Genomic DNA, 13,465 nt, shown 5'->3' on the forward strand with positions numbered 1-13,465 from the left:
ATTTGTTCAATTATGAAGGAACCGGGAGCTGAAAGTGATTCAATCTCCAAAATGCTCGAGGACAGCTTAAGACTGATATGGGACAAGTTCTTATGCTGCGAGCGGTTTCTAACATGAACACTCTGTTAATTCTAGGCCTCTTTACATCTCTTTTTCTCTTTTTTTTTGCTTTGCTTTCTTTGTTTTATATTTGGATGGTTTGAGTGTTAGTTTTTGAGAATAGACGCTGGAAAAACAAAAAAGAAGAAGAAAGATTGTGGAAGTGTGGTTTGCTTTAATTTCTTTATTGACCATCTATTATTTCAAACATTATGTTATTGCTATTTTTCTTATTCCGGTGCCTGCGCTTCGCTACTGCTTGGTGAACAAACGAAAAATAAACATTCAAATAAATACATACAATCAAAACAACACACATGTGAAGATCTACTAGATTGGTTGGTGGCACATGCTACTTTTACTATAATGCCTTTCTAGCGGCCTTTAATGGACTCATTGTCACTAATAAATTGAAAAATATTCTCCTCTTCTTCTTTTTCTTGACAACTTCATCAAACATTTCAAGTAGCTTTTTTTTTTTTTTTTATCTTTTTTAATAATTGATGGAGAATAAGGAAGGAAATTCACAATTCCTTTCATTTGACAACTTATCCACCATAATGAAGCATCCATAATGTTTTCAATTAGCCTTGATTCTCAAAAGGTATTCATAGATACCATGAACTATATCATTCAAAAATGTCCTTTTAAATCATGATATGAGTCCTTTATAACCAATTCCTATTAATGTTATGGAATCTATCATTGCTTAATAATAATATGCTTTAACACTATTAAATAGTACATCAACATTATATCATCATCTTGTCATGACTTTCCTTGCATTATGCTCCTTCTCTTTGGAAGTCATTAAACCTTTAATGCTAAGTTGTGAACCCAGGGTAATTCATGGAGCAAATAAATCAACTTTTATATAATTGTTCTCGTGCCTTGCATTTTCATACTTTTAATTTCTTGGGAACCTATATCATATCACTTGAAGTTGAATTTGCACTGTCACCTTTTTAGACTTCATCATTAAAAGGTTATTAAAAAATTTTAATATCAATTATAAGTCTTTTTTTTTTTTTCTATCAAGTCATTAATCAAGTGTTTTATTTACCATTTCATATTTGGAGAGAGTTTTTTGCAAGCTTAAACTTGGTTTTTAATACCAACAAGGTAATGCTCTAGATGAGTATTACCATCACCATTGATCCTCTTGCTACAATGAACATATATAGTTAATTTTTTTGCATCAACAATCACCTGCCCACGAGCCCATGTTGGATCATCTAATGTTGTATGAGCAGAAGCCCAAAAGTGGCAACACTTGATAAGATTTCGGTCATGTAAATTGATCGAAAAACAAAAACAAAACAAAATTAATTTCAGTTGTTACATTGATATCTAGTGCAACTTTTAAACTAAAATGGTTGGTAACATACTAAAAACTAGAAGATTGCCTTGTATTAATTTGATTCATGTTTATATAAACACACAAAGCAAAGCTTTTAATCATTCCAATCATAGGAGAAAGGCATGCTAAGATTGAAGGAGCTAATATATAATCAAATTATAAGATTTTTATGGAGGAGATGGATGGTGAGTTGTTTTTTTTTTCAAAGAAAAAATCAAACACAAAAATAAGCAGCTAAAATAATCCACTAGGTTAAAAATTATGAAACATAGCTATGAACACATTCAAAAGTCAACTACGAACACACTCAAAAGTCAAGTAGGTTTTTGGTTAGATATTTTTACAAATAGTTGAGAAACATCAATGACTAAACCAATTTGTGTCCTAACTTGAAATATTTACTTTCTAGTAACCATTCAAATAGTACACAACCACAATAACCAAAAGGGTAAACAATAAAAAATACTTTTAGTCAACAAAACAAACCCCGAATTGAAAATTTATCAATTTCACAGTATCAACATTGTTAGATATTCTTCAATAAAGTTGAAAAGATTGAAACTTTATGCTTTCTTCTTAAAATTTAAGCAAGCATAGAGAGTTATTAGTGATATGCTTGCTTCGAAAATGATTGATTTTGATTTAAGAAAATCTATGGGTTTAACCTAAAAACAAGAAACCTTAAATTATTCATCCATTTATAAATAAGTAAAACAAGAATTAGAATAAAACACATTTACATGATTAGATTTTGTTGATTTCTAATAATTTCTAGAAGGATTTGTTGATAGGATTACAATAATAGGAGAACCGTATATATAAAGAGGAGGGGGGGAGTTTGTTGATGATATATGAGAGTTTGTATTTTAATCACATAACCATAACAGAATGCAGGTGAGAAACCCATAACATCTTGGTCAGAATTTGGTTAAGAAATCCAGAATGATATAAGATCCCGAACGAGATAAAAAAATTTCTATTTTGTTTCACTTTTTGAAATGATACAATATATACCATTCATTTCAATAAGAATATAATATAATTGACAGCTTCGCTAAAAATCTAAAATCAAATCAAATAAAAAAAAACTTCTTAAGTTTCACTATAGTTTTTTTTAGAATCATTGAAGGTGAAAATTACCTCCATTCATTTTCTCTTTAAAACAGAATCCATAAATATTAAAATCAAAATGATTAATGGCTAGAATCCGGCCACTCAAGACTTTTCTCTCTGCAAATGTTTTTTAATGTTTTTTGATAGCTTTCTCTCTCTTGTATGAGGACAAAGGAGTTCAAAGGTAAAAGAAAAATTGGAATGAAGCAAAATATAAAAAAATACTAAGGATCAAATATTAAAAAATTAAAATTTTAGGGATTAAAATGTACTTTTATGTGCACTTGAGCTATATACATTGGAAAAGGTTGTTAATTTTTGTCTAAGTCAATTTTAATCTTAGTTTTTCTAACTTATTTTTTTATAATAATTAAAATTTTAATTATATCAAATGGACCTATCATTTAATTCCAGAATAATTTTTGACACCTTAGACACGTGATAACATGCAATCTAAAAATAATTAAAAAACAAATATAGCACAACTGCAACCTAACTTTTGAGTACAAATTGAAAGAAATCTAAAGTTCATTGAACATGAGCAATATAGTGAAATTCCAATCTCCTTTAGTGTCTTCGTTAAGGTGTGTGCATATAAATAAGGTGTCGGTTGGTCACTTTAGGTTATCTTTTTTTTTATTTTAATTTTTTGAACATATATATGTTGCACAATCACCATAGATGGAAAGCAGTGCTAGTTTTCTTTTCGTTGTTTTTGTTTTTTTTAAAAATATTTGTATGGGCATAAAAATTGGGTGATAAAACTCTTATTGATGTAAGGTGGCAGAGCTTGTTTGGTTTAAAGGTGTTTAGCAATGTGGTAAAAGTTATTTTTTAAAATGCTTTGTATTTTAAAACACATTAAAATAATATATTTTTTATTTTTTTAAAAAATTTATTTTTAAAATCAGCACATTAAAATGATTTAAAAATATTAAAAAACATATTAATTTAAAATAAAAAATAAAATAAAAAAAAAACTTAAAATTTTTCAAAAATATTTTCCAACTGTAATGCCAAACACTGTATTATGCCTTGGCAGTGTGATAAATTTCTTTAAAGGCATCCTAAGACTAAGAAGATTAGAAAATTTGTTTGTCCTCCAATTTGATAAAAGATCAATCAATTGCTATATTTCATGTATTTTTCCTACTTTTAGTGTGGATGAAATACTATATTTTATTCTGAAATAAATCGAGAAATTCTATTAAAATACAAAGAAAAACATGAAAGAGTAAGTTATTTTTTAGTATCCTAATATCAAATGATATTTTAGAACTTAATTCAATGTCCATGACATAATTAAATATTAATATATAATTTATTTTTTAAAATATATTTTCCAAACTCAATATTTTTTCAAGTAATAAGAGAGCCTTGATATTTTAGTTTTTTCAATAGTTTTTTCAATATAATTTATTTTTTCTAAAGTAAATTCAGATTTTGAATTATGATAAATATTAATTTGATGTTGAATTGAAATGCAAAGCCACATAGTAACTTTGTGTTCGAAATCAATTATACACTTTACTTTATATTCATATCAATTCAAGTTTGGTCCATCGTTATAAATATTTATAATTTTATATGAGAATAAGAGATATGCCAATAAGAATTAAAAAAAAATTTTTTTTTTCCAAACAAGTGTGTTAAATATTGTAAATCAAGATATTTTTTAAAAATATTTTTAATTAATATCAAAATATTTTTTTTAATTTTTAACATTACCATATCAAAATTATTTTAAAATATATTAATTAGATGTTTTTTTAAATGAAAATATATTTTAAAAAATAATTAATAATACAAGAACAAACATTACAAATATTTGATAGTACTTATTCTTAGGAAAAGATAAGGATGAACAAATTTTGTAGTTCCTAATGAAAAAAACCCTCCCAATGAAGTAAATCAAACCCTCCTAGTGAAGTACTACCACAATTGAGTGTGTGTCCTTTTCCCCTTTATTCGTTCTTTATATATATATATATATATATATATATATAAAGAACAAATAAATAGTTTTTTATTTTAAAATAAATAGGAGTGATTATTTTTTAAAGTTTTTTTTATTTAAAATTGTATTGAAATAATATTTTTTTTATTTTAAAAAAATTATTTTTGATATTAGTATATTAAAATGATATAAAAATATTAAAAAATTAATTTAAAATAAAAAAATAAAAAGTTTCACCTTAATTGAGTGTTTGTGTGTGTCCCTTTCCCTCTTTATTATTCCTTTATATATAATAAAAAGTTAAGATGGGTGTTTGTAATAATTATTTTTTATAATATTTTTTATTTTTTAAAAACTATTTTTAAAGTTAATCTATTAAAATGATTTTAAAATATAAAAATAATTTAATTTAAAATAAAAAAATAATAAAAAATTTCACCTTAATTGAGTGTTCGTGTGTGTCCCTTTCACTCTTTATCTCTTTTTTGAAGTTGTTCAAACCCTTTGGAGTGAAGTAGTTTAAATATTTGTTTGGGAATGTGATTGTAGTTATTTTTTAAAGTATTTTTTATATTAAAATATATTAAAATAATATTTTTTTTATTTTTAAAAAATTATTTTTAAAATCAATGCAACAAAACGATTTAAAGCATATAAAAAATTTAATTTTTAATAAAAAATAAAATTTAAACTTTTACAAAATATGTTTTGTACCGTGTTTTTCATACTATGTGTAATTGAGTGTTTGTAGGTCCCTTTCCCTCTTTCTTTGTTTATACACTCATTCGATCTCCAATTTATCCTGTGAAGGCCAATAATGGAGATGCCTTTCCTATTGCCAAAGCATTGTACAAAAAGGTATTTTGGGTGATATTTACTATTTTAATTGCCTAAAAACAATGATTTTTTTAAGAAAATTATCACAATAAGTTAGAAATTTATGGGTTATACATGTATTCAATCTGGTTCTTCATTTACTACTAGTAGTAATGCTCAATAAGGGATTCATAATAATGCTCAATTTATTTTTTTAAATATTTACTGTTCAAATTTAATCTTTATTTATTTTAAATTAATAAAATTTTATTTAATTTTACCAAATCGAGTTCATTCATGCAACATGACCTTTTCTTTATATTTAAGTAATTAAAAAAAATATTATTCATTACAATTAATTTTTAATTTTAGAATTTATTTTTTTAATTTTATTTTTTAACAATTAATTTATTAATAATTAAAATTCATAATTTATTATAATTTGTTTTCTACATGATTCAATCTCGTGATATATGTAGTGAGTTTTATGGATTAATTTTATTGATTCAAGTTTTTAAATCTATGTTTTATTTATTTATTTAATTTAATTTTTAGTTTATAAAAAATTAAAATTTATGATTTATTATAATTTATTTTCTATAAATATTTTCCTCCTGTTCTTTTCCCGCTTTATTCTTTCTTTCTATATGGTTCTATATATACATTCTCGCATTTATGTTGCAACAATATAATAGCTCCGAACAGAGCTACTGTTGCACGATCAACAACAGTTTTTAACTCTCAGGTATGATCGTCCCTCTACTGCTTTAATCATACTCGGTTTCTTCATTTTTGGGTATTAGTTCTTAGCTTAAATATATCATTATTACTAAAATGATCGTCTTAATCAATTTATTTCAACATTAGTTTATCTGGGTTGTTTCTTTTTTCTTTGTAATTCATGTTGTGATCATCTGTGACTGGATTTTTCCTTCTTTCCTTCTTTCTTCTGGGTTCTTGAGATAGCAGAATTTCTTTTCTTTTCCGGTAGGTTTCTTTCTGCCTACTTGTTTCAATAATGTGTTCTTTTTGGGCAGCCAGGCTACATACGTTTCCTGTAAATTTGATGGCTTACATTCCTCCACACAAGCGGCATTCCAAGGATGTGAGAAGGGCATCCCCGATTCCAGAGGCACTGCAACCTCAATTTCAAAGAAATATGAATTTGAGAGCATCCACTTCCCGTAAAACAAAGAGTGGAAAGATTGTTGATGCAGACACTACCATATATAAATGGTTTGCTGTTGGCTTGGACGAAGATGGCCAGTTTCCTCCTTACATCCATCTCGAGCCGATTTCCTTTGAATATATTGAGCGTAAAACGGGAGAAAAGCCTCTGGTCTTGGTGAACAGCATTTTAACTGAAGGTTGGTGTTCCATCCTTCTCTGTTAGTTGCTTCTTCCCTTGAATGGTGTTTGAGTTAAATGTTCTTATTATAAATTTTGCATTAAATTTCATGCAATGAAGAGGATAGCAAACTGGAAAGGACTTGCTCCAGAAGTCCATGGGAGATTATAGCGGAAAACGTACAGCAAGAACTACTCTCTTCTTTCGAAATTTTGAGGAATGAAATGGATGATCAGGGTTCTGAAAAAATAAAGCCAGAATTGGTTGCTCGATTGGGCAAAATCGCTTTTCGTGGGTGAGCAATCCAACTTCTCTCTATAGATATTGCAAATTGAGTTAATGTTAATTGGAACATCATCTTTTTTCCAACTTATGATGCCTTTTTAGATGGAAGGATGCAACTGAATATTGCTTATGTTGTGAAGTTGCCTGGAATTGTCACAGTTTATTCTCCATGACATACTCAATGAACTAAGGGAAGAACGTAAGCATATAAGTGTTTGTTCCTCCATATAGGACCTCGACTGAAGTTAATATTTTGATTTGGTTTGTTTCGAGTGTATCATATGACTTGTTTTGCTCTAGTGATTGCTTTGATCGCTGCCAAACAAATTCTGCATAGATTAGAAGCCATGACTGCCTATGTTAAATGAAATTCATATTCTCCATCAGTACATAAGAAGCATGTTTTATATTTCAATTCTACAAGGATAAGCAAGCAAGAATTATTATACAAATTGTGTGATGCAGGAACTATTTAATGGGACTAGAAAGTGTGAATAAAATTCAGGTTGAAGAAGCCATTTTGAGACAACTCACCAGATCATTGTACACAAATATTCCTTCATCATACATGGAGAATATTATAGATGGAGTGGTCCCAGTGATTGGAGTTGATTTTGAAGAGGAGAAAGATGTTTATCATGTAAAGGTATCTCTTTTGCTGCATACCGACTCTTGGTAGTGTTTTTCTTATGTTTTTAATTCAATTTGTCACTAACTTTTCTTCTTTCAAGCAGTTGTCTGATAATACACGGCCAGATGCAACTGTTTTATGCAAATGTACTGTGGTGGAAAATAAAAAACTTCAACTCTACAAGGCAGGTTTTGTACCACTTAGAGTCTTGTCCTCTGATGTTAATTTGTCATAATTATATGGTAGAATTAATTTGTTTTTGGTAATTTGCGCTTTATCAATGTTACATCGTGTAATCTCATGGACACCTTCTGATATTCACTTATGAATTTAAGATGGTTTCCACTTTTATACTTTTGCTTGTTCATGGAGCATTAAAGTATAACGATTTCTTGTAGGTTAAGAAGCTAAACAAAGTGCGCCAGCTGGTCATAGATGTATCATGTCTTGATAAGAATCTGGACCTCAGGCTAATGCTTTGCACCAGCAGGATCTTAACATCTCTAACTGTAAGTTAACATCAGAAATTTAGCTACAATCATACTGCATGATCGTTAGACACACATTGAAGCATGAAATGACTTGCGCTCTGCCCAAACCCAGCAGAAACTTGTTAGTGAGAAAATTTGAGCAAGCATCCTACCTTTGTATTTTCCTCCAATTACATTCTTAATCGTGTCCAGCCAGTGCTCTCTCCATTTCAAAGAATGTCATGATGGAAAATAGCAAGTAATCTTTATCCTAGAACTTAGTTTGATCACAACTGGAAGAGAACATATGTAAAACAAGCATTAATTGAGTAGGCTTGCACTAGCGAGATAGGTTAACAAGTCTAGAACGAAATTTAGAAGGTTAAAACCATATTCATAGATATTGGATTGATTTTCATAGTTGGAACAATGATTTCCGTAAATTTGCATGAGAGATTTTCATCTAGAGTTTAGACAGTGCAAAGCTGCTCGTGAGTAATTTATTTCCACCATGAAAATTTTAGTTTATTAAGCAGAAGGCAATGATTTGGTATTGGCTACTTAGTAACTAAGCCAGATTATTCTTCTGATAATCATATATACTTCTTAAAATATCAAAGCCAAGAAACTTCATTGTAGATTTAACTCCTGATGTAATTGGAATTTAATTCCTGATAGTAACGTTGTGAAGTGACTGGTTGTATAAATCGATGCAGGATGAGGAGATGAATAGCCTTAGAGATCTGATCAATTCTGCAGTTCTAGATTCAGATATGAAGGGTGGATTAAGATGGCCCCTGGGGGAGGAGGCATCTTCAGGTGGTAGATATAGTGTCATTGGGGTTTGGCACACATTAACCAAAGCCTATAAAAGTTCATCATTTAGGCTGAAATTAAGAGATGCCGATGGATACGATTTTAGGACTGGAATTGGGGAAACTCCTAGAGAGATTTATCTGAAGTTGAAAAGAATTGTTACAGAAATACAGGCAAGTTCCTTTATTGGTTAACTTTTCCCTATGCCTCTTTATGTTGCTTTGGCTCATTTAAAACTTCTAATTTGTGAGCTTTCTAAGACCCTAATGAGAGCATCCAGAGCTGACAGATTTGTTAAACGCCTCGTCAGTTAGTAGCTCTTTATTATAAACTATAAATTTCCAGATTCATGCCTTTGTTAAGCTGTGCTTTTAGTATCTTCGAAAACATTTTTCTTGTATTTAAAGCTGCATTTTGTTGAATTATGAAGGAACCGGGAGCTGAAAGTGATTCAATCTCCAAAATGCTCGAGGACAGCTTAAGACTGATATGGGACAAGTTCTTATGCTGCGAACGGTTTCTAACATGAAGATTCCAATTTTAACTCTCTGTTCATCCTCTTCAGCATGGAAAGGGGGAGAGCTCCATCTTGTCTGGATCCTATCCCATCACGAGGCGCTGTTTGCAAGTCCGAATTCTCTCCTCCCTGTGAATTCTAGGCTTCTTTACATCTCTTTTTCTTTCTTTTTTGCTTTGCTTTGCTTCTTTTTTCTTTTTCTTTTTTTAATTTGGATGGTTTGAGTGTTTGTTTTTACAATTAAACTTGAATCAATGGAGATTTTAGCATACAAACTATCATATAATTATATAATTAATAACAAAACTAGAAGCTGCAGACAAGAGCAATCCTCTTGAAGCATGAGTCTTGACTTCCTCTACTACTCTTCTTTTCCGCCATTGCCGTCTACTACTTGGACTTACTTTCGTTTTGTTTGCTACTCTTAAAATATTTTTTTCAAAGCCCTTCTTGCCCAATGCTACAGCTTACATATTAATTGTTAAATCATATTGGATACTCTTTGTGACATTAATTTGTGAGTTTGGAAACTCATTTCTTTTTTATGAATGCGACTTCTGTGGCTTGACTCTCACATGCATTCTGTGATCATTTGAACAACAGCCAATGAAGTGAGATGATGAATGTTCATTACATTCTAAGTATACAAAATATCTTTAATGTTTAGATAATTAAAAAAGATAAATTGAAACAGGTATGTGTTTATCCTTATAATGGGATTGGAGGGAGTAAAGTTTCAACTCTATGCCATCGAAAAAGGGGAGCTGGTATTGGCGCTTCCGCTTAGGTTAGCCGCCCTCCAATTCTCTCTCCTTTCTTATAAACTGACCAGTGCACCTGAGGGCGGAGGTATGTTAAAGGCTTGGGTGAGTTATAATTTAGGTTAAGATTTTATCAGTATTTTTTAATTATTTTTATTTAAAAAAATTTAATTTTTCATTGAATTATCAAAAAATTCTGAAAAATTTATGTGAAACCTTCTAATATAATGCTTTATATTGGGTTAAAATTTCAGAATTTTTAAAGAAATTCAGAAATTTAATGAAAAATCATAATTTGACTAATTTTATATTATTGTGCGTAATTTTCAATCCAACCATTAGATTAAACTGAAATTTTATGAGGGATTTTAAAATATATTAAATAAAATTTAGTAAAAATTTTAAAAATAAACAGAAGTTAAAAGTGCTACAAAACAAAATTCCTGCTTGCTGTTTCTTTTTCTGTCTTTGCAAAATTTAGGCATGCACTTAAAAGGACAAAAAACAAAAACCTCCGCAACACCTTTTCCTTCCCCTCATGATCTGATCTGACATCGTGTCTGTACTTGATTTTGCGATTTAGCAATGGTTTGGTGATATATTGAAGGGATGGGAGAGGATATTGGATGCATGAAAGTGGTATATAGTTTTTTTTATCAGTTGGGTTATGATAAGAAGTTGCCAGGAATCAAGAAATGAAGAGATTTGAGTAATTTCTTATGTAAAGAAAACGAAAATAGAGGGTAATTTCGTTGATATATCAGAGATGGTTTTCGATGGACAAAACATCAGCTGGACTTGAATTTCACATGATTTTTTCTTTTATCTCTTTGTAATATTAATTTCTATTTTAATTTCATTTTACTCTAATAAAAGTTCATCATTTAGGCTTAAAGCAAGAGATGGCGATTGATACGATTTTAGGACTGGAACTGGAGAAACTACAAGAGAGATTTATCTGAAGTTGAAAAGAATTGTTTCAGAAATACAGGCAAGTTTCTTTATTGGTTGACTTTCCCCTATGCCTCTTTATGTTGCTTTGGCTCATATACACGACTTCTAATTTGTGAGCTTTCTAAGTGATTAACTCTAATGCTGAACGCCCTTCAACATTGTCTTGTAATGAAATTATAAATTTCATACCGCCAAGGGAGTTCATAGGTGAAGCTGTGCTTTTAACAAGTTTCCAGATTCATGCCTGTGTTCATGTTTGGCAATCATATGTGTTTAAAGCTGCATTTGTTGAATTATGAAGGAACCGGGAGCTGAAAGTGATTCAATCTCCAAAATGCTAGAGGACAGCTTAAGACTGATATGGGACAAGTTCTTATGCTGCGAACGGTTTCTGACATCTTAGACACGCGGTAACATTCAATCTAAAAAGAATAAAAAAAATATAGAAAAACTACAACCTGACTTTTGAGTACAGATTGAAAGAAATATAAAGTTCAATGAACAATGTGGCGAACAGAGCAACATGGTGACTGTCACGGGGTCAATTTTTCACTCTCAAAAACAGACCTCGCGCGGCAGTTTAGTTCCGCTAGACTAAACCTTTCCCTCACTGATTCACTCGTATTTTGCCTATGACTAGTTTGTTCCACAAACCCAAGAGATCCCAACACTCTTTCAATGTCACAAGCAAGCGGAATAACACAAATAAATATGAACAGAACAAACAACACGGCAGATTACATGAACAAGTCCCAACCTTTTCATTAACTCAACTAAAGGATTACACAAAGTCCTTCTTGTGTGCTATGCCCATTTCCAGCCTATCTATTTACAAAATAATGGAAGTTACAAGTAGAAACTGTCTCTAACTTCCTGCATAGCTGGAGCACCCATTATCCCATGTTCTGACCACTTTCTTTCCCATATAAGAAATTGCTGCAATTGTCAATAACTGCTCCCAGAAATGTTGCAATTGCATTGGCATGTTCTCCCACATGCCAACTACCCACTGCCAGCATACATACTGCCAGCATAACTGCCTCACATGCCTTGGACCGTCCACTATCCAAGTTATCGTCAGCCCCAGTTGCCGATTTTGTCGACGCTGTCGAATTCCATCGACACTGCTGATCTCATCAATGTTGCCGAAATTTCCTACTGTCTCGTTGTGTCATCTCAGAACTGTTTCGTCAAGCCTTGGACAATCCTCGCCCAAGTCTCAACTCTCGTTAGCGTACTATTGCGCTAGCTGTTGTGTGCTGCCGCACACACACTTTGCTAATTTTTGCTACTATCACGCGAGCTGCCACCCCGTAGCTATTATCCAACAATGCTCTTTGCTAGCCTACACCCTGACGGATTTTAACCATGTGACAGTGACATTCCAATCTCCTTTAGTGTCTTTGTTAAAGTGTGTGCATGGTGCATATAAATAAGGTGTCGGTTGGTCACTTTAGGTTATCTTTTTTTTAAAAAAAAAATTAGTTTTTTTAGCATATATAGTTTGCACAATCACCATAGATGGAACGTGTCCGTCCATGATTGCTAGTTTTCTTTTTTTTGTTTTTGTTAATTTTTTTTTTTTTCTTTTTTAAAAAAATATATTTTTATGGGCATAAAAATTGGATGATAAAACTCTTATTAATGTACGGCAGCTTAAACTTTTAAAGGTGTTTAGAAGTGTAGTGACTGTTGCTTTTCAAAGTGCTTTTTATTTCAAAATACATTAATAATATATATATTTTTTTATTTTTTAAAATTATTTTTAACATTACCACATCAAAATGATTTGAAAATATCAAAAACATATTAATTTAATGTAAAAAAATAAAAAAAAAAAAAAAAAATTTTCAAAACTTTTCAAAAACATTGTATCATGCGGTGATGGTGTGAAAAATTTTTTAAAGGCATCCTAAGATTGAGAAGATTAGAGAATTTGTTTGTCGTCCAATTTGATAAAAGATCGATCAATTGCTATATTTCATGTATTTTTCATACTTTTAGTATGGATGAAATGCTATATTTCATTCTCAAATAAATCGAGAAATTCTATTAAAATACAAAGAAAAACATGAAAGAGTAACTTATTTTTTAGTATCCTAATATCTTATAATATTTTACAACTCAATCTCTATAATATAATTAAATATTAAAATAAGTTTATTTTTTAAAATATATTTTCCAAACCCAATATTTTTCCAAGTAACAAGAGAGCCTTGATATTTTAGTTTTTGTTACAAGGTCTAATAGTTCTATTCTAGATTTCTTCCTAGTTTATGGTTCGAGATTTTCAAGTTGGGGGGAAATAATTTTTATAAACACATTAACTTTTACAAAG

General features: G+C 30.0%; 1 protein-coding gene and 1 pseudogene across 1 annotated transcript in view; both read left to right on the forward strand.

Annotated features, from left to right (window-relative positions):
* Positions 1-263, forward strand: part of LOC118046783 (uncharacterized) — a 31,372-nt gene extending 31,109 nt beyond the window's left edge. Inside the window, exon 7 of the mRNA XM_035055797.2 lies at positions 19-263. Within this exon, the coding sequence (XP_034911688.1) occupies positions 19-117 (99 nt within the window). The 3' untranslated portion in view covers positions 118-263. The remainder of the gene's footprint in view (positions 1-18) is intronic.
* Positions 264-6,020: 5,757 nt separating this feature from the next.
* LOC118046782 (uncharacterized) lies at positions 6,021-9,690 on the forward strand (annotated as a pseudogene).
* Positions 9,691-13,465: the final 3,775 nt, after the last annotated feature.

Source organism: Populus alba, chromosome 19 (assembly GCF_005239225.2).
Source record: "Populus alba chromosome 19, ASM523922v2, whole genome shotgun sequence".
Lineage (NCBI taxonomy): Eukaryota > Viridiplantae > Streptophyta > Magnoliopsida > Malpighiales > Salicaceae > Populus > Populus alba.